The 22,784-nt window shown below is 37.4% G+C and overlaps 1 protein-coding gene across 1 annotated transcript in view; it reads left to right on the top strand.

Moving 5' to 3' along the window:
• abca12 (ATP-binding cassette, sub-family A (ABC1), member 12) overlaps window positions 1-22,784 on the top strand; it is an 89,107-nt gene that overhangs the window by 42,193 nt on the left and 24,130 nt on the right. The window contains exons 27-53 of the mRNA XM_052148368.1: window positions 1,334-1,554; window positions 2,799-5,231; window positions 5,798-5,901; window positions 6,911-7,017; window positions 7,909-8,117; window positions 8,593-8,669; window positions 8,813-8,943; window positions 10,432-10,602; window positions 11,141-11,305; window positions 11,521-11,716; window positions 11,865-12,004; window positions 12,886-13,005; window positions 13,100-13,190; window positions 13,322-13,501; window positions 14,623-14,914; window positions 15,775-15,889; window positions 16,119-16,448; window positions 17,167-17,236; window positions 17,324-17,458; window positions 17,888-18,040; window positions 18,161-18,344; window positions 19,591-19,809; window positions 20,564-20,760; window positions 21,194-21,351; window positions 21,582-21,818; window positions 22,025-22,172; window positions 22,350-22,596. Of these exons, the coding sequence (XP_052004328.1) occupies window positions 1,334-1,554; window positions 2,799-5,231; window positions 5,798-5,901; window positions 6,911-7,017; window positions 7,909-8,117; window positions 8,593-8,669; window positions 8,813-8,943; window positions 10,432-10,602; window positions 11,141-11,305; window positions 11,521-11,716; window positions 11,865-12,004; window positions 12,886-13,005; window positions 13,100-13,190; window positions 13,322-13,501; window positions 14,623-14,914; window positions 15,775-15,889; window positions 16,119-16,448; window positions 17,167-17,236; window positions 17,324-17,458; window positions 17,888-18,040; window positions 18,161-18,344; window positions 19,591-19,809; window positions 20,564-20,760; window positions 21,194-21,351; window positions 21,582-21,818; window positions 22,025-22,172; window positions 22,350-22,596 (6,830 nt within the window). The remainder of the gene's footprint in view (window positions 1-1,333; window positions 1,555-2,798; window positions 5,232-5,797; window positions 5,902-6,910; window positions 7,018-7,908; window positions 8,118-8,592; window positions 8,670-8,812; window positions 8,944-10,431; window positions 10,603-11,140; window positions 11,306-11,520; window positions 11,717-11,864; window positions 12,005-12,885; window positions 13,006-13,099; window positions 13,191-13,321; window positions 13,502-14,622; window positions 14,915-15,774; window positions 15,890-16,118; window positions 16,449-17,166; window positions 17,237-17,323; window positions 17,459-17,887; window positions 18,041-18,160; window positions 18,345-19,590; window positions 19,810-20,563; window positions 20,761-21,193; window positions 21,352-21,581; window positions 21,819-22,024; window positions 22,173-22,349; window positions 22,597-22,784) is intronic.

Raw genomic sequence — 22,784 nt, 5'->3', positions numbered from 1 at the left:
TGGCTTGTAATTTTTTGTCAAGGGGCAATATTTGTCCAATTAATTGCCCCTCCCATATGAGTTTCTTGGACAGTTTTTACTTGCATAATGACATATCTATTTTTTAGCCACATAAAACATTAATGTCAAAATTCTTTAATTGAAATTAATAAATTCAAAATTTAAATCTCAATTAAAATGATTATGGATGAAACGTATATAATCAAATTAACATCAAAGACACAAGTAGCTGTAAATAATGCACAATACAGTTTATTTATGACTATATTATAATATGACATATTTCAGTTCATAAATGTGGACATATACTTTATGCACATTTATCCAATTTCACTATTTCTTTGTTACATACAGTACTGTGCAAAAGAATTAGGCACTTGTGAAAACTGTTGCATAGTGTGGATGTCTTCAAAAATAATGTCATAAACAGTTTTCATATATCAATTAACATCATACAAGGTGCAGTGAACATAAAACAAGCTAAATCAATATTTGGTTTGACCACCTTTGCCTTCAAATACTAATACTATTCTCCTAGATACACTGGACAGTTTTTCTTGGTTGTTGGCAGATAGGATGTTCCAAGCATCTTGCAGAATCCGCCACATTTCTTCTATCTATTTAAGCTGTCCCAATTGCTTCTGTCTCTTTATGTAATCTCAGACTGACACAATGTTCAGTGGGGGGCTCTGTTGGGGTCATGCCATCTGTTGCAGGGATCCATGCTTCTTTTCTGTTCTGTTATATTTGCAAAAGTAATGTTTGTGATTATAAAATGTATATTCCCCATTGACACACTAAAGCTGAAAATATAAATAACCATCTTAAGACAAATGTTTTTGTGAAACATCTTATGTGCCTAACACTTTTACACAGTAATGTGTGTTTTAAAGTACATGTGCAAACAAGCAGATTATGGGGTTTTTCATGTATTTCAATCTTATATCCATACATGTGATATGTTGGAATTCATAGAAATATATTTCATACGTGTGTGTCATACGATGTATGTGTTACATATGAAATCTTCCATCGTACATGTTATGCACTGGTATGTGTTTTAAATATATTGCCATATTTCAGATTTCTGTATGGGGTACACTCATATGTACTGTGGTACATTGTTGATTAATTTCTGACCAGGAGTTGTAACAGATCCTCTAGTAGTTTGCTATTAGTTTTCTAAGTTTCTGATGACTAATTAATGACACTGTGCTATTAAAACACATCTCTTTCTCTTAAATGCAACGGTCATACTTCCCCACTAGATGACAGTGTGCACTAAAAACTGATCTAGATTTTCTAATATATTTGCTATTCCTACTTTAAACAGGGCATGGAGATGGATGCTCTGTGGATAAATGGCACCACAGATATGATGGTTCAGTCTCTGGAGTCTCTATATGGGACAACTCTGAATTATACCTTTGCTTGTGAACACCTAACAGAAGTCCTATTGCATTACACATCAATGTTGTCCAACATCTCAGTGGCTGAATTATCAAACCAGGGAGACTGGAATGCCCAGCTCTTCCAGCTGCAATTGTACCAAAGGTGAAAAATGCTTTATATTTTTTTTGTAAGGTAGTAACTCATTCATACATTGCTACATGAGTCATATTAAATGACAGCAAACAATTTTCTTATAAATATCTTATAAATGATAAAGATATGTTATAAACATACACACTCTGTGGTTTATTGAGTGTGTATTGAGCTTTTCACAGTTTTTACACACGTTATATTTCAAACTGAGCCTGTATAGCTTACAAGAACTGCCAACAACAAAAGCATGAGGCACATGTATACCCATTACACCTCGACGTTGTCTTGCATCAGATTACATTACAAAAATAAGTTCTCAAATTTGCTGAGAAATTTGCAGTTATTACCAATAAGGACCAGAGTTTGGATACATGCAAACAAACTAAGTAGGAGTAATTAAATTGTCATTTAGGGTGATTTATTCAGTTTGAATTCCAAACAGGTTTGAGCAGATAAAATAGTTTCTCTTATTCGGTTATCTCCTGTCTCCCTGCTCTTAAATCGATTCAGCTTTATGTGCTCATCATTTTAATGAACTGACTACTGATAGGAATCAAATTATGCCTTTGCCCATATCTGGGCAAATCAATCACGAATGACTGCTGGAACATTTATGTGCTCACTGTAGATCATTGACCATGATGGAAATGCTCCAATTGTATTATAGCTATACAATTATGTTAATATAATGTGAGTGCCCACTGAAATGGAGAACAAAATCAAGATGAATTACAGACTAATGTTTTGCAGGTTTAAGATTTTTTAAACAGATTATTTCTGTTTTATAACACTGTATACAGTATACAATATACATAATGGCCATTTCAAGTACTGTAAACTGTATTTAATACTTATCATATATTTTGTATATTTAAATATTATTGATTGTCTAACCCTTTTAGTTTATGGATCCTTAAAGGTGTAAATACTTAATCTTATCCCAGTTTAATATGGAGAGACATCCTTAAGAAAGTCATGCGTTGATATGTTCCCCTCACAAGTGTAAACACTGAAGCTCTGTGGTGCTTTAAAAATTGCTCTGTTTGTGTGAGCATCCTGTTAAAAGCTGTTAAGATGTTAATTTGGTGCAATATGGTGATTCTAGTTGTGCAGAAATTGCACATATCACCTTAAAAGGGCCATTTGTAATTATTGTATATATATATATATATATATATATATATATATATATATATATATATATATATATATATTTGTGATTGTGCAATAATAACTTATTTCTCATTTATCAGCATGCCCACTGTACAAATGGCTCTGGAGAAAATCAAAGCAGAGGCTCCCTGGATAGAACCATACATCGAGGCAATTGGAAAAACCATAGAGTATATCCTACAGAATAGCAATCTTCTCCAGAACTCAACTGGAAACCCTCAAATGATCATGCAGGCTATAGAAATTGCCCTTACTGGAATGAACTTTACAGAGGAGTCCATTAATTATCTCCTCAGTGGAGAAATAGTTTTGAACCCCAATGTAAGCACAATTGACAGCATTATAAAAGAGGTTATCTTACAAATCATTGAAACGGGATTGCTGGAAAACTGGCCCACGCTTTATAAAATAATTCAACATGTTCAGTATTTGGAAAATTCAAGTGGCATTGTGTGGAAAACCATTGAATTTGTCAACTGGCTCAGCACTACTGAAGATAGTGGAATCAATTTCGTGTTGGAAATGTTGCTCAAGTTGTACGAGACAGTAAGGCAAGTTCTGCCAACTCTTTCCGAGACAACTCCAATGAGTTGCATCTCTGACAGTTTTATCGACCTTGCAGGGAACTTTTTGTACATGCTGAGACAAATCAAACTTACCAGTGACCTCTTTGCCCCAGTGGAGCAATATCTGTACCCACTTCAAATGCAGCTGGCTCAGGGACACAGCCTACATGGTCTTTTGTCCAATACCAGAAACACCAGAAGGCTCACACGTAGTGTAATAAGGGAGCCAGTGGACGACTTCCTTGATCTTCTTGACATCGATTACCAAGCCTTGCTTGAAGTTCTTTCTATTCCACCAACCCAGACTGAAATCCTGGAGACCATCCATGTTTTCTTTGCCAATCCAGACCTGGCAGTCATCCTGAAAGGCCTTTTGAGTGACATGACTGGAAATTCAAATCAGGAGGAAACCATTGATTCAGCTCTTAACGTGCTGTCCTATTTGACACTCCCAAGCAATGGACAGAAGTTTCTAGAGATGTTAAAGGACATTGGCAATGATGGATTGAGTCTGGAGAAACTAGATAAAATAGAAAAGCTAACAGAGAGCTTTGGAAGAATGTTTGATGTGGCCATGCTGCTTTCTGAGCAGCCATCTCTGAACATCACTCAAACAATTGAGCACATGGCCCATCAACTTCAATCCTCATTGTCAAACATTGTCTCACAGCAAGAAAATGGCACCAGCAATGCAGTTGAGTTCCTCACTGCCCTCAATAGCATCCTCACAGAGAACTTTGAGGGAGTCAATGACATCAGCCCTCAGATCACTGACATTCTTCAAAACATAATTGCCTCATTTTCCAATCCAGGGTCACAAATGACTGTAGCACCGTATTTGGCGGCTGTGGATCAAGCTACCGAAGCCTTTGCGTCACTCCTCTCTGGAGAGGTAGCAATGTATTTCAACATATCTGGACAAATGCTGCAAGCATTTGCATTGCTCGATGCATATCCTAGTGATACAGATCAAGTCCTGATGTCAACCAACATGATTTCTAACTCTATAAACCATGTTCTGGCCCTCTTGAATGTCACAATGCTTCCAAATGGACAATCCGTTCAAGAGGTCACCCATACTCTCATCCTTAACAATGTCATGGCCACCCATATACTGTTCAACCTCTCTATGTACAACTATAGCCTGAGCAGCGATGCAGAGCGGGAAATGTTGCTAAACCAGACATTCAGTCAAATGGTCTTTGTTCTCCCTCAAGAAACGCATGTCTACTTCTACGCTATCAAATCTGCTCTTTTAACTGCCCTCTCCAGAGTATCCAGCACTGAGGAAATAATACTACACTTCCCGGAAATCTCCCAAGAGGTTTCAGGGTCTCTCCTTGCCTCTCTTAACATAGTTTACAATGTGACGTCCACACAAATGACTCCAGATGGTCTTGCTTATATTTTGATGACCACGTCTAATCAAGTGTCCATGAGTCTCTTTGAGGGCCTTATGATAACTGATTCTCCTATTGAAGTATCACAAGTGGTGGATTCACTGAGTGAGGCTGTGCAATCTCTGTACTCAATAATGCCTGTTGAAGGAAGACAATACCTCAATATCACTCTCTACCTCATGGAGACAATGTCCTCTGTCCTTAATGACACCAGCACCTTTGGGGATGTAGAGGGAGCAGTATCTCAGATAGTCAATTCTGTCAATGGACTTCTGGCCATGGTGCCACATGTTAATACCACCTCATCAGGCAGCATTATTGGTGACCTGGAACAGAACCTAAAGACAATCCTAATGGTCCTCCAAGGGGATGAAAGCCCCCTCACTAAAACAGCTGACATTACCCAACAGCTGCTGTACACCATTCAGAAATTCATCTCGATGGGCAACAGTAGCATGGAGTTGGATCTCACCCAAATGGTGCTGGGGGCTGCTAGCATGAATATTGGAGATCTGCTGCTGATGAATGTCACAAACTGGACAGCCAAGTAAGTTTATTTGAGGTCCTTCCCAGAACAAGCTATGTCTGGTCCTTTCCCTTCTGAAGTTTTCCAAGTTTTGCTGTTTTTTGCTGGTTTAGTGCTGCTTTAGCTGGTAGGCCAGAATAGCCATGTTGTTCACCAGGAAATCTGGTCAACTAACATGGTCTTTCTGTTGATGATTGTTGACCATGGAATTCTTAGTTGTTAAGCTAGTAAAGAAACCCAGTGGGGACACCACCAAACCAGCATCCAAAACAAAACCTATGCTGGTTACCAGCAGTGCTGGTCTTTTCAAAAGGTTTGAAAAGGTTTGGTTATGAGTTTATAACAATGCTTATTGTTTTCTTGTTCAATGTAAACCTGTTATTTTGCTCTCATATTTTCAGCCAGCATAGAATTTAACCTGAATATAGTAAATTATTAGTTCTTCAAAGAAATATTGTTCACAACTCTGAAAAGAACACAAAGTATCGTAATGCATTGTAGAACAATATGATTAAGTTGAACCCAGTAAAAATGCTAAATAATATGTTTCTGTTAGTTAATTAAACTTTGTTTTTATGGTTACTTAGGCTGCCTTTGATGCTGGCAAATGTTGCTGACAGTCTTCCAGATGATCTACAGTATTCTTCTCCTATTAAGACCATCATGAGACGTTTGGCCAATGAATCTCAAGGTATATAAATCAAGTGAGAAAATGTACTGTTCATTCAGGGGTTTTATTTCCACAATCTCTTATGCAAAATAGATACCCAGTTATAAATAGCGCATATGAGTATTTATCATTCAGCTATGTGAATACATAATTATATCTATGCATAATTTACATTTGTTTAGCTCAGGAAACAAAAATTATGTGTTATGCACTGTAAATATATCAGACCACAGATTATTCCACTGTATAAATTACATTCATACTCTTGCTATGAAATAATGTATGTTGCTTTATGTGCTTGCCACTACAAAGATTTGTTAGTTTTCATAGCGATTCTATGAATAATAGGTTTAAAGTCTGCTTTTCTCAATGTTCAGCCTGAGGCATATGGCCAGACTATATGAGAAAGTCTTTCTGCACCTTATTAAATCCCATTAATGCAGCAGAATCACTTCTGCAGCCTGTGCTGTTTAAAATATAAAATGTTTTCAAAACTTTTGGCTCCTTGCTCTGCTATTGGTGATCCCCAGTACTTTGTGTTATATTAGCCTATTTGCTTTTTGAGTTTGCTTAAATATATCATCCAGCTCTGCTCTAGGATGCATCATTTTTGGTTTCTTTGAAGTTCCACTTTTTTCATTTTCTTGTATGCAACACATTTTCATTGACAAGTTGCTCATTAAGTCTTTCTTTTTGCTTTTATATTTGCTAGTATGTATGTTTTAATAATGCCAATGTCTTGTTGTGCATTTAATTTCCCCATAAGTGTCAGACCTTTTTAATAGCTGGAGGTGTTGAAGACATACTGTAAGAACTGTCAGATCTAAATCAGCACATGGCACCATTAAGCTTTCAAGGTCTCTTTTCTAAGGGGGGATTTTTCTGGATCATTTGCACTTGCTTCACTGTGATTCTGGTCTGAAAGTGGAGTTAGGTTTAAGTAATGATGCCGGTGGGGAATTTAAGTTGCTTTAGCTATGTGAAAGTTAATCTTTGTTTTCCCTTTATCATTTCTCTCACCTCTCTGCAGAAAATCTGCATCTTCTACTGCAAGTGCTAAACACTGCCTTTGAATTAGTCTCAGCCAACTGGGTGAATGACAGTTCAGGCCTGATACTGGACCGCCTGTTTACTCAGGTGAGAGTATTGATAGTTGATGTACAAATTTTGCTTAATTTAATGAAAATGAAAATGTTGTCAATATTTACTAACACCTGTGTTGTTCCTAAATGCAGTTATTATTTCTGTGGAAAACAAAAGAAGGAATTCTGAAGAATGTACACACTCTTTTCCACATTGCAAAAAAAGTATTTTTGCCTTGTTTTCCAGTAAAAGCATATAAACATTCTTAAAACATCAAAAAATCTACTTGAAGCAAAATTACAACTTTTTAGACAAATCTTAAAAAAATATAGTAACATTTATTCTTATAACAAGAAAAAACTTTTCGCCAATGGGATAAGAAAAGAAAAATAATAATAATAATTTCCAAACCAAAATAAATTATCTATATATAGCCTATACATATACTGTAGGTCACTAATTAAATTCCTCCTATTCAATGCCATTAAACACAATCACAATATGGTCTGAGAGCTGCACTTTATAGGTATCATGCCAGGTTTTATGGCGTTGATTTCCATGTGTGGCATAGGCAAATATGGCACCAATTTGAAAATGTGGAACAGAGAATGTGCAGAGGAAAGGAACCTTTATGGGGCTTTTCCACTGCACGATACTAACTTGACTCAACTTGACTCTGCTCGCTTTTTGGGGGTTTTCCAATGTGGATACACCTGTTACCTGATACTTATTTTAGTACCACCTCGGTCGAGGTTTCAAGCGAGCCGAGCCGCAAGAAAAGTAAATGCAAGAAAAGTAAAGCGAGTAGAGTTGAGACGAGTCAAACTGTAATGTGCAGTGGAAAAGTGCCATTAGTGAATAACAGGTCAATAGGTTTTTAGTTTAGTTGATTTCCAGCACTCTGGACTGTAAGTCTGACTGTGAGATGTTTTCTTGATCTTGTAGGTGTGTGCTCTTGAAAATATGGCCTCTGTGCAGCTGATCAGCCAGACGCTGTCTCTTGGCCCCAGGCTACTATGTGGCACCGTTGTCCCCACATTCCAGGCCCTCCATGTGCTCGCAACCAGCATTGTGGACAAAAGCATCAACATCTATGATCTGATTTTCCAGACATTTGTTGGAGACCCCAGCACTTATATCACTAAAATGGACTGGTACTGCTTTTTAACATTTTAAATAGCTCAATATGAAATCAAAATTCACCTTGTTTAGTTGTTTAATATATGTTCCTGGTCTTGTTGTGCTTGATTTATCAAGGAATTTTTTTTTTTAAACGTCTCTGTAATAACTTGCTCTGCCTCTGAAATTACTTTCATTTTTGGCTGACGTCACAAATCCCTCTTACATTTCAACGTCTCCCCTCCAACCACCTGGATCATGTCTGTTTTGTAACAGCCACTTTTCACAATCCAATCAATTTACAATGGATAAAATCAAGTCCCACCATACATTTATTTTTCGTTAGATATCCTAGTTTGCTTCAATTTATGCTTCAATCAAATTATGGAAGTAAAATGGATTGTGAATGGCTTTTCACTGTGACTTCATTGATTGTTGTAAACCGTTATTAAAGCTTTTCTTAAGCATTTTTACTTTTCATTGTATTACTTATCTTTTCCTCTTGTTTAGGACCTCAACCCTCTCTCAATTTGTTGGCTTCGACGTCAAAACTCTGAGAACTTTTAACATCAACACCACATCTCCAGGTGTGTACCACTGTCCCTTCCAGCATAAGGACAGCAGAAACATCAATGTTCTACAGCCATCAGATGGTGGTCCAATCACACTTTTTCAATCCTATGTGCTCATGCCTGCTCCCTAACTTGTCTTTTGACTTGCATTTTGACAGCTGAAGTCAAAGTATCAGAGCTGCTGAAAAACACCACTCTATTTGTTCAGGATGTCGAGCAATACACCAGCATGCCCCCTCTCGCACTTCAGGCTCTGCTGGAGTCCCCTCTACCCAGCAGCAACATGCAGGTACAGCACAACTCTGTCCCCCATGCATACTCTCAAAAGATATATATAATAAAAGAAGATTTCACACAGTGTTAGGCAGTAACAGGAAAACATGAGAGAAACAAAAATAAATTGAATAAGAGAGAAAGTGACATTTTAATTATAATGATGTTATGCTATGGTCTTCTCTCCTTTTCTCATCTTTCTCTTTTTTTCCCTAAACTTTCTCAGTCTTGCTCGGTCTTTCTTATCTTTCTCAGTCTCGCTCGGTCTTTCTCATCTTTCTCTGAAGGAGTACATTTGCATGGTGTATTTAAGCATACCATAGAAGTTTAAAATATCTTCTCCTCCCCTTATAATTGAAAACACACATCTCAACTTACGCATGCAACACCTGCGACTAATGCACTGTAAGAGCTTACACATACAACCTATATAAAGCTTACATATGCAACCTTGACAGCTTATATATGCAACCTATATGCATCTTTAAACCTTCAACAATATGTGGACTGCCCCACACGTTATGATAAAATATTGGACGTATGTATGGGATTGTAAGGAATGCATATAGAACTTTGTGCTGATCATAATGCGGTTTTCCTTCAACCATTATATAAGCCCGTGCTGAAGAGAGAAAAACCAGTCACCCGATCGGTTCAAAGATGGGCCGATGAGAACATTTCATGTCTACAAGGGTGCTTTGAATGTATCGACTGGGAAATGTTTAAAGACTGTTGCACTGATAATGATGAGTTGGCCAATGTAGTTATTTCCTATATTTATTTTTGTAAAGAACTAGTGATAACTAGAAATTATGTAAATATTTTACCTGAACAATAAGCCTTGGGTGACAAAATCTTAAAAAATATGTCTTTTAGACAAGAAACAAGTAAATTGGGAGGTGAAACAGGAAATTAGGAGAGCAAAGCTAAAACATAAGACTTGAGTAGAAGAGACGCTCACTAATGGCAGAATTCAGTCAGCTTAGAGAGTAATAAAAGCTATGGCAGAGATAAAACGTAAGGAATCGGTACAAATTAGGTCTGTTAATTTTATGACTGAAAATATAGACATGGCAAATAGGTTGAATTATTATTTTTTTTTGTCATTGTCGCCTTTGGCTTGCTCATTGAGGGATGCAGGGCACAATTCTTCATAAAAATGCTTTTAAACAATATATATTATGAAAATATTATTCAAATAAATTGGGAAATACACCAGTGAAAAGTTTGGACTCATCAATGCATTTTACAACTATTTTCCACTTTTTGAAATAATAGTGAAGTCATCAAAACTATAAAATAACAAATTGAATGACCAAAAAATATAAAAGAAATCAAAGCTATCTTATATTTTAGTTTCTTTAAAGTAGCTACCCTTTGCATAGTTTACAGCTATGCACACTTTGTACATTCTCTAAACCAGCTTCATGAGGTGTCAGCTGGGATGCTCTTTCAATAATATTGAAAGAGTTCCAAAGCTTAGCTTTGTCCTCTCTCACCATAGATCTTGACATGTTTGGCAAACCTGCATCAGTGCACAGACCCGTTGTCTCTGGGACTGGACCCGACAGAGCAGATGATCTTCAACGCTTTCTGTAATCTGACAGATATTGAATGGTACAGCATGGCGATTCTCCTGGTTCGTCACGTGGACACGAAGGCCTTTTTGTTTAAGGTACAAAAAAGTCTTGTCTCTGTTGTATTAAATCAAATATATGCAATAGCTTACTTGCTATGAATCAAAATAGTAATGCCATTTCTTATTCTATGATGTATTTGTACAGATTCTTCTCATTTGTCATTTAGATCATTTGGTCAAAACTATTAATTTTATATCAGTAGTTTTACTGTGTTTAATATATATATATTTATTTATTTTTATTCTTTTTTTTTTCTTTTTTTTCTCAGCTCTAATCATTCATTTGTTACAAATAATCTTATGGTTTTGATTCATTTTCCAGTTAAAAAAGACAAAATAATGAAATGAGATAAAGCCATTAATTCCATAAATAGGCATTTCCACATGTTCTATTTATTTATTTATTTTATATCTAAACAATTTTTCCATTGAATTTCTAGCACAAAATATATAATCATAATTCAAAACTAAATTGTGATTATATACCGTTACTTTTATTTTGGTCATACCACCCTACCCTACCTTTTATTGTGGTGTTCTCTTCTTGTGTTAACACCACAAAATTCTCTTGCAGCTGATGTTATCCAAAGAAATTCAGGATTTGGTGGCACTCATGCTACATATGGTCAAGATCCTGATGGAAATTATGCAAAGGCTGGTACCTGCCCTGAACAAACTGCAGGAGTACCTTGATAACATTGGAGACCTAAACCTGGTGGCCAACCAAGAGTTCCACAGCGTGCGTTATCCCAAAGAAAATTTTTACTTTTATTTTTAAATCAACCCTGTGTAAAACTGTTGTGTGTAATTTTTTCTATGTTAAAATTATTCCTCCTGTTCCAGCTTAATATACACAACTATAAGTAAGCTGTTAAAATATCATGACAAGTCTAAACACTGTAGCTCTAAGGCACTATCAAAATATTGCTCTACATAATTTTCTCTCTCCTTCAGCTGGTAAGAGGAAAGCGATCCACCATGTCTAGCAGAGCGACCTTCAACACCATCTCTCGAGCCTTGTGCAAAAACGGCATCCTTACGCTTTTCGCCATCACTAAACTTCCCATCGCATCTGAGACTGATCCCTCCGTCCAGGTGGACCACAAGAGAGAAGAACTCATTCAGAAGTTTAAAATCCCTCATGATGCCAGTATGAAAGCACTTTCTCAGCACAGAGTTAAATGTGCAATAAAGCAATATGATAATGAACTTTCAAGAACCTGCTGACGGCATTTGGAATTTTGTTTGATGAAATGCTGTTGTCAGACTTAATACACTTCTCATGTCCTGCTGTGCAGGTCCCTTCTGTATGAACCTCTACTTGGATATGGTAAACACCACAGGGGGCGCAGTGGCATGGGCATTCCTCAAACCCTTGCTGTTAGGACAGGTCCTGTACTCACCAGACACACCTCTGACCAGAGAAATCATGAGAAAGGTATTAGTTTAAAATACTCCTCCAATAAACATTCACATCTTGACTGCATTTACACTGTCTGCCAATTTCTGATTTTTCACTGATATCTGGCACAAATTGTTACCAGAACATGGTCATTTACTGTATTCATTTGGTTGACACTTGTATCCAAAGCAATGTACTGAAGATATACATTTTATTAATAAATATATTCAGAGGTTGTGCGACAAATAATCCATTTTTGTCACTCTTTTCCATCAGGATTTATTTTTATCCATTACATTTGTTTTAATTTCCCAGATAAGTTGAACATAAGTTTATTGCATTAAAAAGTGCAGTTTTCTCACTGTCATTGCTAGTGCCAGGCTTTACCATTTAAATTATGAGAACAAAGACTGGATCTTGAGCATACCTATAATCAGCAAAAATCACTCTAATTTTGGACCCACTTTATAATAGGTGTCTTAAACTACTATGCGTTTACTGATATGATACAACATACTTTTTATGTGCATATGTATTGTTGCATTGTACTTACATTTAAAGTACCTGTTAGTTACATCTGTAGTTACGCTATTTAAATAACCTTACCCCTAACCCTAATCGCAGATCTACCCCAAATCGTACCCTAACCCCTACCCCTGCTCCTAAACCTACCCATATCTCAACCTCAGTAGCATTCAATTTAAATCTTGTGAGAATTTTGCAGACAACATGTAGTTGCACAATAAATGCAATATTGTATGTATTTTTATGTTAGTACATAGTAGTTAGAGACACCTAATATAAAGTGGGGCTAAATTATGATTGGATGAGTCACTGTAACTGTATACCTACTAAACTATTGTGTTGTCCTAAACATACACTCTCAACAATGAATTTCTCATCTTGCTTTCCTGCAGTCAAATTCTACACTCCACCAGTTTGGCGATCTGAAGCTTTATGCTACTGAATGGATAGCGTCATCATCCTATGTCATGCAGTCTGCTGACCTTCTGACTAAAACCTTGCCAATGCTTCAGGTATACTAAATAGAAGACCAAGTCCAAAGCCAATCAAGTAAACCTCTCTCTGTAACAAACACTGAATTCTTGTTTGTCAAACTGCTCTTCACAGAACTCTCTGCGCAATCCCTTCGTCCAAAACTTCATTCAGTCCCAGACTGGTATTGATGTTGCAGAAATGTCAACAAAACTCAGCCAGTTCTGTAAGTTTGAACTTGACAATTTGGTATATGCAATGCATGCAGTATATTGTAGCAATTAAGTAAATTCCTCTTGCTGCCATTCCAATTCATGAATTGAACGGGAATCCCCCCACCCCTCACTCTCTTTACAGCAAACATGACAGTTCTGTTGGAGAAAAACAAGTTTATCATAGATCAGATCACTACCCTCTCCCAGCTAATGATGAACCTCTCCTCCTGTGTCAACTTCGACCGCTTCAAAGGCTTCAACTCCACTGATGAACTCGACACAAAGGCAGAGAAACTGGCTCAGAACCGCGAGCTGTACGCCAGTGAGTACACGCACACACAGACATTCACACACTTGTATGATTAGATGCCTCTTCTACTGACTGCCCCACTCATGTGTTCTGTGACACTAATAGATGAGCACACCACTGACACTGAAGAGCCATCGGGCTGTGAAGCCTGTAATTCAATGCAATTCGATACAATTCCATTGAGATATAGATTTCAACTGTTATCGAAGAGCAGCATGCCTCTGATGTAACTATGGCAACAGAGAGGCAGCTTCTAGATCAATTGCCATGTCTGTGTCCATGTACTGTATAGCAGCAGAAAGAAAAGGTGCTTGCCAAGTGTTTTCACAAGGCCTTTAAAGATGCAAAACAAAGTACTATTGTAATCAGCTACCATGTTTAAGCAGCTTATTCAAGGCAATTGTAAGTAAGAAAAGTTGATTGACTTCAGCTACATGTTCATACAGACATTATTTGATCTGCTTTTGTGGTGTGAACAGAACAATTCAAGAACCACACCTATTCATATGTGGGTGATACTCATTAAACCTGTCAAGGAACTGTATATTAGTTATTTACTGTGTAACTACATGTTAAATGCCCACATTTGCTGCTACTGAGGTAGAGGTACAGGTAGGTTTAGGAGTAAGGGTAGGGGTAGGGTTAGGATTAGGGGTTAGAGTTAGGTTTTGGGGTAAGGGGTAAAGTTAACAGTGTAACTGCAAATGTAATTAAATGCAAGTCATTTAATGTAACAATGCAACAACATGTGTGTACATAATAAGTACATTGTATCAAATGATTGAGTAAATGCAGTAGTAGTTAAGGCCACCTAGTATACAGTATGGCCAAATTTGTTTTTTGTTTTTTTACATTGTGACATTATTTTCATGACAGTTAGACACATTTTATTTCAAAAAATTATCATTACCATAATGTAAAAAAAAAAAAGTTAAATATAATAGTCACAGTACTGCAATGTGAATAAAACAAATATATGTTAATTAAATCAAGCATTTATACACAATAGCAGTAGACCCTTGATAATGCCTTTTATCTTTACTGATTGTAATTATTTTACTGTAATTATGAGATGAAAAAAGAATCAACCAAACGTAGTGAACACAGCCAATATAAAATCTGCATCTCCACAGGTATCATCTTCAAACAAGCTGAGGTAAACTCCAACTCCAGCCTGCCTCCTCAAATCGACTACACCATCCGCATGAATATCGAGAATGTCATGCGTACTGACCGTGCACGGAATCCCTTCTGGGTGAAGGATGCCTTCATCTCATCCACAAAGACTCAACGGTACAACCGAGGCTTTGTGTACTTGCAGGAGAGCATCGAGAGAGCCATCATTGAAATGCAGACAGGAAAAGCCATGGATGGGCCTGCGGTCCAGATCCAGGCCTTCCCTTATCCATGCTTCTACCAAGATGAGTGAGTGTCTACAATCACAAACCCTAGCACAGTTAACATAGTCACTGCGCATCAGCTCTATGGACTGTCATTTCTATGGTCCTTTTTTTCATGGGAAATACCAATACCGATAGCTAAAGCACTGGGTGGCTGGTAGCTGATAAAATGCTGATATATTTGTGCATTATCCATTGCCAGACCGATAAATATGCCAGTATTGGGCCAATTTGAGATAATCTGCATCGACCTTTAACTGTGAAAGCTTGACTGATTAATGGAAGCATTAGATTTCTCTTTTATCAGTTCTAAAATCTACTGACAGTCTTGGCTAATTTATCGGTCTAACACTGTTCTGTAGGCTCGGTTGGAATTAAACAGAGATTGGGGCATAACAGAAGGGACCGGCTCAATTATTTAAAATGTATTCTAGCAAAATGTGTATTGTGTAATGAAATATTGTGCATTTTTATGACTACTTTAGTTTTTGATATCATTTTTATAGATAACCTACCTCATTGATTCAATTGAAATATTGTACCTAAATGTAGTGCACACTGCATTTTACACCATATGCAGTTTAAATCACCAGCGAACATCATGCTTTTTATCTTGTTTCTTAAAAATGACTGCTTCCTAGTAGGAAGTATAATTATTTGTAGTACTTCATCAGTTCATCAGATCAGTTCTTTTTGTCTCTTTTTATTTGTGAAGAAACAGCATATTCTTTGGTTAGATTTATTTTAGAAACACTAATATAGTTAAGACTCACTAATTCCAACATCAAAGTGTAACGACTTTAAATCAGGTCAGTCTGTTCTTCAGTATCTTTCAACATTTGGAGTGCTCTGCAATAGCTAATCTGAACTTTTTCTACCTTCCAGATATCTCAACAGCATCGCTTTTGCCTTCCCAATGGCTCTCATGATTTCCTGGGTGCTTTTTGTTGCCCACTTTGTTAAGAAACTTGTCCACGAGAGAGAACTGCGACTGCATGAGGTGTGAAACCAAACTTATTTTGATTGCTTGGAGGCTTTTACTTTTGCTAAATAGTTGTTCTAGTTAGTTTTGGAGTGTTACCAAGGCGTTGCTAACATGTTCGGAGTTGTTTTTAGCTCATTGCTGTGTGTTTGCTAGGGTATACTGAACTAACACTATCTTCTAGTAATATGTGTTTTTCCAGAAACTTTCATCAGGTTTCTAAACTTTCTTTTAACTCTTCTCACAGTACATGAAAATGATGGGAGTCAATCCAATCAGCCACTTCTTTGCCTGGTTTATTGAGAGCGCCGTCTTCCTTCTGTTCACCATCATCCTCCTCACAATCATTCTGAAAGCTGGTGGCATCCTTCCTCACAGCGATGGCTTTGTGCTCTTCCTCTATCTGTGTGACTACGGCCTCAGCGTCCTCGCAATCAGCTTCCTGGTCAGCTCCTTCTTTGATAAGACCAACATCGCAGGGCTGAGTGGCAGTCTTATCTATGTCTTCTGCTTCTTCCCCTTCATCTTGCTGATCCACTTGGAGGACAATCTCTCATTCTCTGTTAAGAGTGCTCTGGTCTGTACTGCATATAAAATGTGCAATAAAATATAATTGTTCAGTCATATTTTGATATATATATGTATGGGAGATTTTTCAGTGAATTTTCCTGCGCCCTAGGATGTTTTTCTATTTGTAATAATCATTCTAGGTTTAAAGAATAGTTTTTAATAGTGTTATTCTTTTTTTTATTTTAAGTGGCTCTTTAATTACCTTGTCCTGGGATAGCTCACCCAAAAATAAAAATAAATTGTCATTATTTCCTAACCCTCATGTTGCTCCAAATCCATATGACTTTCATTCTGTGATACAGAAGGTTAGTCTCAGTCACCATTCACTTTCATTGCATCCGTTTTCCATAAAATGAAAGCAAATGTGACTGAGGCTTCATTCTGCCCTTATGTCCTTTTGAGTTCAATATAAAAATAAGCTGCATGGGTTTGGAACAACATAAGGGTAAGTATTAGTAAATTATGATTTGAGGGTGAACTGATTCATTTAATGGTTTAATAAAAATAAAATAAAAAAGCCAGAATTTTCAGTTTTTGGTCTAGTACCTTACCCAGACGTTTTAACTTCCCCTCTATTATACATTTATAAAAAGTGTCCATATCAGTGGAATTCTATTTAGCACTTTTTCCATCTATGTTTTTATATATTCATGTATTTTATAACATTTTAGAGACCCTAATTGAAACATCGCTAATATATAAATCTGACTGTTTTTGGTACACAGAGTCTGTTTTCTCCAACATGCCTAAGTTATGCCACTCAGTATATCTCCCGCTATGAAAAACAGGAGGAAGGTAGGCTGATCAAAAACCCTCAAGCTGTAATTAGTGTTTGTGTGGAATAATTACATAAACTGAATGTATTGTGTACCTTCACCTCAGGCATCCAGTGGAGCAACATGTATGTCTCTCCTCTGGCTGGAGACACTTCCTCATTCGGTTGGCTCTGCTGGCTGCTCCTCATTGACTCAGTAGTGTATTTCATTGTTGGTATTTACATCCGCATGGTCTTCCCAGGTATGTGTGATTAGCTACATATATTGTACGTGCTATATTCTAGACTAAAATATAGTTGTCATTTACTAAAATATTGCTCTCCTCTGCAGCTTTGACATGTTGACAGTTTTATTTATCTGAAAGTGAACTCTAATTACATTTCAGAAACATCAGTCTATTCCGCAAATAAAGCTATCATATAACTTCAGAAGTCTTGGAACGTTTTGGTGTTTTATTTATTTATTTGAAAAAGCTTCACAGATGAGGTCACTATTATCTGTTCTTGTATAGAAGAGAGCTGTGTAAAGATTCTTCAAAATGTCTTCTTGTTTTTATTCAAGCTATTACTTTAAGCAGTCAATTTTCTTTGTAGTTTGGTTAAAAAATGTATGGTTATTTTTTTCTGTTTTAATCAAGAGTTAAACTCTTCTATATTTTTCTCTCAATCAGGAAAGTATGGCATTGGTGTGCCGTGGTACTTCCCTGTGACACAATCCTTCTGGAAAGATATGTTCAGCTGCTGTAACAGAACACCAAAGAAGATTGGCAGAGGACTGCTCTTCACCAACATGATGCAGGAGCAAAGCAATGACAAGAACAAAGGTATATTAACCATTCATATCTAGAGAGAATTGCGCCACATGTGTCCTTTATACTTTCATTTGAACTCTTTACCCTATTGTTGTAACATCTTGGCTTCTCTTTTTCTATGATGTCTCTTAGGTAAAGGTAACTTCCCAGCTAATGGAGATGAAGACTTTTCGGGTTTACCTGTTGGAGTTTCACTGTATGGCCTGACGAAGACCTACGGCAACCGGCATGCTGTTGACAACCTGAACCTCTCTTTCTATGAGGGGCAGGTCACCTCTTTGCTGGGTCACAATGGAGCTGGAAAAACTACCACTATGTAAGAGTTACACCCTTAAATAAGGTTGAATATGGGACATATTTGTAACACTTTATATACTGTAGGTAGCAACACTTTATTTTATACAATTAGCGCTCTGCATGCGAGACACTATTCACAATTGATTTCAATAGAGTTTGGCTTTAGCCAAGCTAACGAAACAGTCCTCTAATTAGCATAAAAATATGCAACACACAGTATTTGGCATAATAGTTTTAATAGTTTATAATATTATTATACTGGGCTATTTTTAACCAATACGTTTTGGTATTGGATTCATTCTAAGTATAGTTATTATTGCCATTTCTCTTAGTCGATCTTAAAGGATAGATGTGACACTATCTTAGAATTTGGCCAAAAGAAGGTAGCCTGCTGTTTCGGCACTGAGTTTTAATCTCATTTGCATTAATGTATCTACTATGCTATACTAAAATATACTATACTATCCAATATTATGATATGTTATACTATATTATACTAGGCTATGATATGCTATACTATACTATGTTATACTCTATTATTATATACTAGGCTATACTCTACTGTACTCTACTCTGTGTGGATTACTTGTGAATTGAAATATGGAAATGATTACAAATTACAGGACAAAAATGCAATCAGTAACGTAATCTTGTGGATTATGTTTTTGGGGTAATCTAATCCAATTAATTTTGGATTACTTTGAACCTAATTCTATTTTATTGTATGCCACATGCATTTGAATAAGATAATCATTTTAACATAAAAGTACAAAGAGGAAGAAAATGTATTCCATTTTTTATTCCTAACAAAAAGAGCCTCACAAAAAGAGGTCCTTATGACATTTTTATTAAAAAGACCTTCTTATGACATTGCTAGTTCAAAGCTTTCATCTAAAACCACTGAAAAACTTTTAACCCATACTGCTTTCTGATAGTCCATCACCTATTCCAAATCGGAGGTGCTCATATTATCTTATGAACAGCAAGAATATTCTAAAAGAGCAGAGTATTTTAAAACTACCGAGTTACACAAGGAACAATTGTGACAATTTATATGTTGGTTTCATGTAGTGGACTCATGCAGTGTACCCTGCGGGCAGGACCCTTAGACTATCAGTTCTGAGTGCAATACACACAACCCTACCCCTCTTTTCCGAAAACACTCAGAAGACTTACCGAACGTATATCAGCGGTGTGCTGATTTAAAACAAAAAATGTAAAAGATTAAAAAAGAGAGAATGATTAGGATGATCAATATATTTCAGGTCACTTCTGACGGGGTTGTTTGCACCCACCAACGGCACCATTGAGGTCTATGGGATGGATATGCAGACGTCCATCGATGATGTACGAAGGGAAATGGGCGTGTGCATGCAATACGATGTCCTGTTTGACCACCTCACCACCAAAGAGCACCTGTTGCTATACGCTCAGATCAAAGCCCCCCACTGGAACAAGCAGGAAGTGAACGAACAAGTGCGCAGGTATGTTACAGCACTACTTTTCTTACAGTTTTTTGTACAGTAACTAGTGATTGACTGATATCTCTACAGGCCGATTAGTAGGCCAATGTTGTCAAAGGATAGAGTACATGGTGTATATATTGCCTTGTCAATAGATAGTGTCCATTTTTAAATATTTTTAGCAAATATTGTGCAATATATATATATATATATATACATATATACAAAAATATTTTTCCATTTAAGTTGTGCTATATACTGTATTTTAGCCATTGGCCACCATGCTCTGTTAATGTCAGCATCGGCTGTAAAAAAGTTTTTATGTAAGCATACGCTAGATGGGCATCTTTGCTTTTGACATGCTGTGAGTGTGGTGTTGTTAAGATGGCATGTCAAATTTTTTCTTTTTAAAAAATACCTCAAACACTTGAATTTTGTTCCTGCAGCTAGCTAGAACACATTCTTTGTGAACGTGCCCTAAGACTCACTAATCCTTATGAGAGAAGTGAACTCGGTTTATATTTGCTGTGTTTATAAGCTTGTTAAGAGCCATATGTTGTAGCTTTGTAATGTTTCCTTAACATAGAGACGTAGCTTAGTGGTAAAAGACTGGTAATTTCAAGGATGTAGGTTTAAATCCTACAACGCACGATTCATGAATTATTACCAGTATGTCCTTAAGCAAGGCATTTAACTTCGGATCGCTTCATATAAAAGCATCAGCTAAATGGAAAATAAATTATTATTAACACAGTCTCTCTTTTCTCTGTCTAAGAATCCTAATGGAAACAGGCATGTATGCCCACCGACACAAGCGTGTCAGCACCCTGTCAGGAGGTATGAAGAGGAAGCTATCCATCTCCATTGCCTTCATAGGAGGCTCACGACTGGTGGTGCTGGATGAGCCCACCACTGGTGTGGACCCCTGCTCTCGACGCAGCATCTGGGAAATTGTCCTACAACACAAGCAAGGTGAAATCCCCCTGCAATTCTGCCATTCAGGCCAGGGAGAAAATAATCTCCTGCTTCATACCTGTAGCAGACCCCCCAAAGGACTTTGATCTTATCGGGTATCTGACACTCGGTTTGGAATTTAATTAGGTTTGAATGGATTTTCTCAAGGTGTGTGCTGTCAAATCAAGACAGGGAAAAATCCCAATGGACATTGTAGTAACGACTGATTGTTATCCGTCATGCTCCCTCTGTCGGGCCTCTGATGTTTAATTATCTTCCTCGAAGATGGTTAGCGAATTTATCTCAGGCAAGGATTTAAACCATAAAAGAGGGTCATGTCAGATTCTCCGGTGTTATTTTGGTACATCACCTCTTTGCTCAGAGTCGGTCTTTCTCTTTCTGTCCGTTTCAGTAGATCTTTGATTTAACATGTTGTTTTTTAACTGTCTAGAGCGTACCATCATTCTTTCCACCCATCACCTGGATGAGGCTGAAGTTCTTAGTGACCGCATTGCTTTCCTAGAGCATGGAGGCCTCAAATGCTGTGGTTCACCCTTCTTCCTCAAAGACAAACTGGCTAAGGGCTACAACCTCACCCTCACAAAGAAGGTACATTTGTTTAATTACAAATATTATCTTCATTGAGTAAGTTCTCTAGTGCCACCAAGCGGTAAGTGGAACAAGCTATGTAGGGAATCGGTTCCCTGGGACAACGGTCAATTATAAAGTTTAGTGGTCAGAATTCTGCTGATGAACAATAATCAAGTATTCCAGAGAGCTGTTTAATAAATATGTAATGATTTGTCATATAATTAAGATGCAATTCCATGTCGGTTTAGGTTCAGACTTCTGATTCAAAGGAGAGGTTCGACAATGATGAATTAAGGGCTTTCATTCAGTCCTACCTGCCTGACGCTCGGCAGAAGGAGGGAGAAGTGGGCGATCTGGTCTACTTCCTCCCGCCATACAGCCCTCAGAATGCTGCTGCATACCAGTCTTTGCTCACCAATCTGGATCAGAACCTCGACAGGCTTCAGCTGGGCTGCTATGGCATTTCCGACACCACCCTGGAAGAGGTAATAACTAGATGAGGTGTGAAGGCTTAGTGGCTGTTCAAACATTATGCATTATTATTATTATTATTAAAGTGTACAAAAAGAGAAGACAGAACACAAACATGCACCCTGTGTGAACAGCCCTTATGCAACCTCAATAACACCCTGGTGCAATGAAGACATTCCACTGACCTTTTTAAATGCCATTGACCTGTTCTGTTTCTCAGGTGTTCCTGCAGTTGACTCGAGATGACATGGAGCCTGAGAGGAGTGGGGCTTGCTCTGTGTCAGAGAATGTGACTGTGAATGACACATTTGCCTACAGAGACAGCATTCCAGATGACCTCAACAGCATGTACCTGGGAGAGAAAGCCAGTAAGTGGTCTTTTTGAACTATTAGGTTCTTTCCACATTCTGTAGAATTGCAGTCATGACCTGTGCTTTACCAATTACCCCTCTAAAAGCTTTGAACTTTGAAAGCTCATCTTGAGACTTTTGCTGGGTTAAAACAGTTTTTTTTAATGTGGCACACTCCCTTTTTCTCTCTTGTAGGCCTCACTGGGACCTCAGCTGTGAGTGGGCTTGCCCTGATGGCACAGCGGGTGATGGCCATGCTGTTGAAACGTGTGCATCACTCCAGGAGGGACTGGAAGGGGCTGTTATCCCAGGTGGTCTTGCCTGTGTTCTTTGTAATTGCTGCAATGGGCCTGGGCTCTATCAAGAGTGACCTTCAGCACTTTCCTAAGATTACGCTCTCACCTGCTCAGTACAACATTGATGAACAATATGCTTTCTTCAGGTTAGATTGCATGTTGCTTGACTGTGACTCAAATGTGTCTCTGAATTCAATTAGGACATATTGGTATTGCTAAACTACAGGCAATTTACAAGCATCATCCTGTTAAACTGTTCAATAAAATTTGGTAATAATGGTAGTGCTGGGTAATTTATGGTAGCTAAATATTGTTTTGTGCCTTTTAACAATGT

The sequence above is a fragment of the Xyrauchen texanus genome, chromosome 18 (assembly GCF_025860055.1).
Source record: "Xyrauchen texanus isolate HMW12.3.18 chromosome 18, RBS_HiC_50CHRs, whole genome shotgun sequence".
Classification (NCBI taxonomy): Eukaryota; Metazoa; Chordata; class Actinopteri; order Cypriniformes; family Catostomidae; genus Xyrauchen; species Xyrauchen texanus.
This window is presented reverse-complemented; position numbering and strand designations above follow the sequence as displayed.